The sequence below is a fragment of the Apodemus sylvaticus genome, chromosome 2, assembly GCF_947179515.1.
Source record: "Apodemus sylvaticus chromosome 2, mApoSyl1.1, whole genome shotgun sequence".
NCBI classification, from domain to species: domain Eukaryota; kingdom Metazoa; phylum Chordata; class Mammalia; order Rodentia; family Muridae; genus Apodemus; species Apodemus sylvaticus.
This window is the reverse complement of record NC_067473.1, coordinates 96,256,614-96,260,662: the sequence shown is the minus strand read 5'-3', so window position 1 is coordinate 96,260,662 and position 4,049 is coordinate 96,256,614. Positions and strand designations below refer to the sequence as shown.

At 38.0% G+C, this 4,049-nt stretch overlaps 1 gene segment (V, D, J or C); it reads right to left on the bottom strand.

The window, feature by feature from the left end:
* Window positions 1-2,535: 2,535 nt before the first annotated feature.
* Window positions 2,536-3,812, bottom strand: LOC127678722 (immunoglobulin kappa variable 1-27-like). The segment is given in 2 exon segments: window positions 2,536-3,522; window positions 3,626-3,812. Coding segments are annotated over 2 exon segments (567 nt in total).
* Window positions 3,813-4,049: the final 237 nt, after the last annotated feature.

Below are 4,049 nucleotides of genomic sequence, written 5' to 3'. Positions count from 1 at the left end.
CTGGGCAGCAGAGACCTAGAAGAGTTTGAGGTGTCCTAGGATGGAGGTTGCAAAGAGGTACCAGGAGGAAGAGGAAGAAAAGCCACCATAATTTATGAATAAAGAAAATGTGGCCCTGTGGGCTGCCCAGTCAGTATTAAGAGCAAACCATAGGAAACCCAGGAAGTAATGACTCAGGTTTATTGATATGAAAGTAGATTCTCCCAACATAGAAATAAATGTTTTAAAGCAGGGTAGAAACCTCAGGTGTAGATTTAATAATTTCTACAACATAGAATTAGGTTATAGTCTACCTCATTCTTTTCAGGTCCTGTTATTCACAGGTCATTTCTTGCTTTCACAGGAGAAAATTCTCAAAGGGCACATGAAAAGAGACCTGAAGAGCCTCATCGGAAAGGATTTAGAGAGCCCTGCAAAAAGAGGTAAACAGGAACAATGAGGAAAAAATTCGGTAAGACAATACTAAATGCTGACTAGTGCATCATTTTAAAAACAAAGCAGAACCCTGGTACCTAAAGCACAGCTGTTAGATTGTTGCAATATTGTCAGTGACTGTAATACTTGGTTTTCTGATGAAGGGACATTAAGAGTTGGTGTTTTGAAGACGATGAAACAGAATATCCATTCTTATCAGAAGAGTGAAAAAATTCTACTATAATTAGAGTCACAATGGCATGTTACCATGTGTTATTACTATGCTATACGGTAAGTGTGAGAACCAAAATTCAGGACTATAACACAGTATCTTTATGTGAGTATCAATTAGGTACTTAAACATTAAAACAAATGAAAGTACCAAAAAGTGGGGTTTGTAGAATATGGACATGATGCAAAGTAGAAGCTGAAGCTTCACACATAGAGTCTAAGGCTCCTCCTCTTCCAAAGAATTCAGGGTTTTATTCACTCCCCAGTTGACATAGATTGGGATGATATTGGTCAGAAATTTAAATAGGAATTCTGTGTAGTACAGAAGTTTAGTCTCATGTTTAGATGAGGATAAAACAGACGTGTGTGTGTGTGTGTGTGTGTGTGTGTGTGTGTGTGTGTGTTTTAACACTTTTAAAGGCAATAAATTGTGTGGAATTATCTTTCTAGTGAAAAATCTGTATATGAATTTGTTCTGTTTATTTGTTTATTTATTTATTCATTCATTCATTAATTTATTCACTTTACATCTAGATCACTGTCCCGTTTCCTGATCATTCAGACATGCAGACCCCCTCTCAGGCTTTTCTGAGAGGGCAAATTCTACCTCTTCCCCCAATAATCACACTATCCTCATGCATTAAATCTCTTTAACAGTAAGCATATCCTCTCTCACTGAGATCAGACAAGGCAGCACAGTTATGAGAATGGGTTCCACAAGCAGGCAACAGTTTAGGGACAGCCCCTAATCCAGTTCTTGGAGGAACCACATGTAAACAACACTGAACATCTGCTGCGTGTGAGCACAGGACCTAGGTTCCATGTAGGCAGGCTCTCTGCTTAGTGGTTCAGTCTCTGAGAGCCCCAAAGAGTCCAGGTTGTTTTACCCTTCCTGTGAAGTTCCTATGATGTTACTGCAGATCACTCAGTCCTTCCCTCAACTCTTCCAAAAGAATCTCTGTGCTCTGCCCAATGTTTGGCTGAGAGTCTCTGCATCTGTTTTTCTCTGCTGCTGGGTGGAGTCTCTCAAAGGGCAATTATACTAGGCTCCTGTCATGTATGTCCTTTTGAGTCTGGCTTATCTCACTGAGGAAAATATTTTCTAGATCCATTCATTTGCTTTCACAATTCTTGATGATTTTGTTTTTAATAGCTGATTAGTGTTTTATTGTATAAATGAATCACAATTTCAGTATCCATTCTTTGAGGAACTTTTGATTGTTCACAGCTTCTGGCTATTACAAATAAATATACTATGAACAGAGTGCAGCACAAGTCTCTGTGTTATGGTGGAGCATATACTGGGTACATTCCCAGGAAATATGTAGCTGTATCTTAAGGTAGAATTATACCCACTCTTCTGGGAAATAGTCATATTGATTACCAAAGTGGTTGAACAAGTTTCACTAAATGGAAATTCATTCAATTGAAAAGCTTCTGTAAAGCAAAGGACACTCTCAAAAGAGCAGCATACACATTGGGAAAGGATCTTCAACAACCTAACATCCAACAGAGGGCTGAAATATGAAAAATATTAAAAAAATACTAAAGAAGTTTAACACAAACAAACCAAATTACATGCTTTTTAAAACGCAGTGCAGAGCTAAAGAGACAATTCTCAATAGGAAATTTCTGAATATCTGAGAAGCACTTGGAGAAATGGTCAGTGTCCTTAGTCATCAGGGAAATGCAAATGAAAGCAACTCTTATATTTCATTTTATACTCACTAGAATGGCTAAGATCAAAACTTAAGTGACAGTTTATGCTGGCTGGGATGTGAAGCAACAGGAGTACTCCTCTAGCACATGTGTTTATTAATAGCTTTAAAAAAGATTCAATGTTAAAATAAAAATTCTACAGTTAAAATTATTTCACCAAACACATCAATATTTTAATGCAAGGGCTCCCAAATGGAAGGGCATTTATTAATTATAAAATATAGAACCTGTTTTATAACAGAATACAAATAAGTTTGTAAAATCTACTAACACCTACAGGCAGATGCTTCAATAGAGTAAAATCTACATAAAGGCAAGAATACATACAGGCTACTGAGAGCATCAATATCATAAAAAGAGCTTTGGAAACAGGTCTTGAGACCACATACATAGATATCAAATCTTTGATATCCAACTAAGATCTGATTTCAAAATAAACACCAGAGTACACTCTATGTTAAGATTCAACATTGATTACCACTACTTTGCACCTCCCAAAAGCTATTAAATAGCTCTTCTGAAGTCTCCAAATATGTTTTTAACACCAAACAGTATTTGGATCATCTACAATGATATTTGTTTTGTTATATGAAAAACCCAACTGAAAATGTCACTTAGATTCCTCAGGTACAATGACCTCAATAGTTTATGAAGTCTTGAGAGACTAAGTCATGTTTGTACTGCTGTTGGTCCAGAGCAATTTCATGGTCTGCTGATGCCCAAACCATTCATAGTTCCTCAAAGCTTGGCTGTATCTGATACATTACACCAGCAATAGCAGGAACCAAAAGAACATATGTGAAAACCCAGCCTCACTCTTCTGCATCTCTGGGTGGTTTTTGTTATGACTTGGATCACAGTGAGGCCAGCTATAATATTGCTGGCAGAAATATGTGGCAACATCTTCAGGCTGCAGGCTGCTGATGCTGAGTGTGAATTCTGTGCCAGATCCACTGCCACTGAACCTTGATGGGATGCCTGATTGCAAAGTTTTTGCATGATATATTAGGAGTTTGGGAGCTTCTCCAAGTTTTTGCTGATACCAGGCTAAGTAATTGCTAATACTCTGACTTGCTCTGCAGCTGACAGTGACGCTGTCTCCCACAGATGCAGACACAGGTGAAGGAGATTGGGTCATCTGGATGTCACAGTTCAAGCCTGATATCAAAAATACACATCAAATATATACTGTTAACATTAAAATCATAACTATTCCAAGTACCATGCATAGTGCTGAAACTGTTTTTGATGTTGTCCTTACCTGGGAGCCAGAGCATCAGCAGCCCTAAGAGTTGTATTGGAGCTATCATGACTGACCTGTGTCCTGTCTGGGGCTGAATACCAAAGTGTGTACACTGTCTAATATGAAGGCAGTGTTCAGTGGACTGTGTTCTACAAACATGCAAATCATCTGGGGTCTGGAACAGCTGCATGGCTGATTTGGCTCAGTAATTTAATAAGGACCTGATGCCTCTGTCATTCTCAGGTCCTTGCATAGATTTTCTGACAGGCAATGTGTTTGCTTCTCTTGAGAAAAAGAAGAACATTGTCAGGCCAATCTCCTATAAATAGTGTATTATAATCATTATAATGGTCTGCAATGCTTTCCTCAATACAGCTCCAACTAATACAGAAACTGGTCATTATAACACAGCCCTATATCTTAAAAGATCTGGAAAACATTA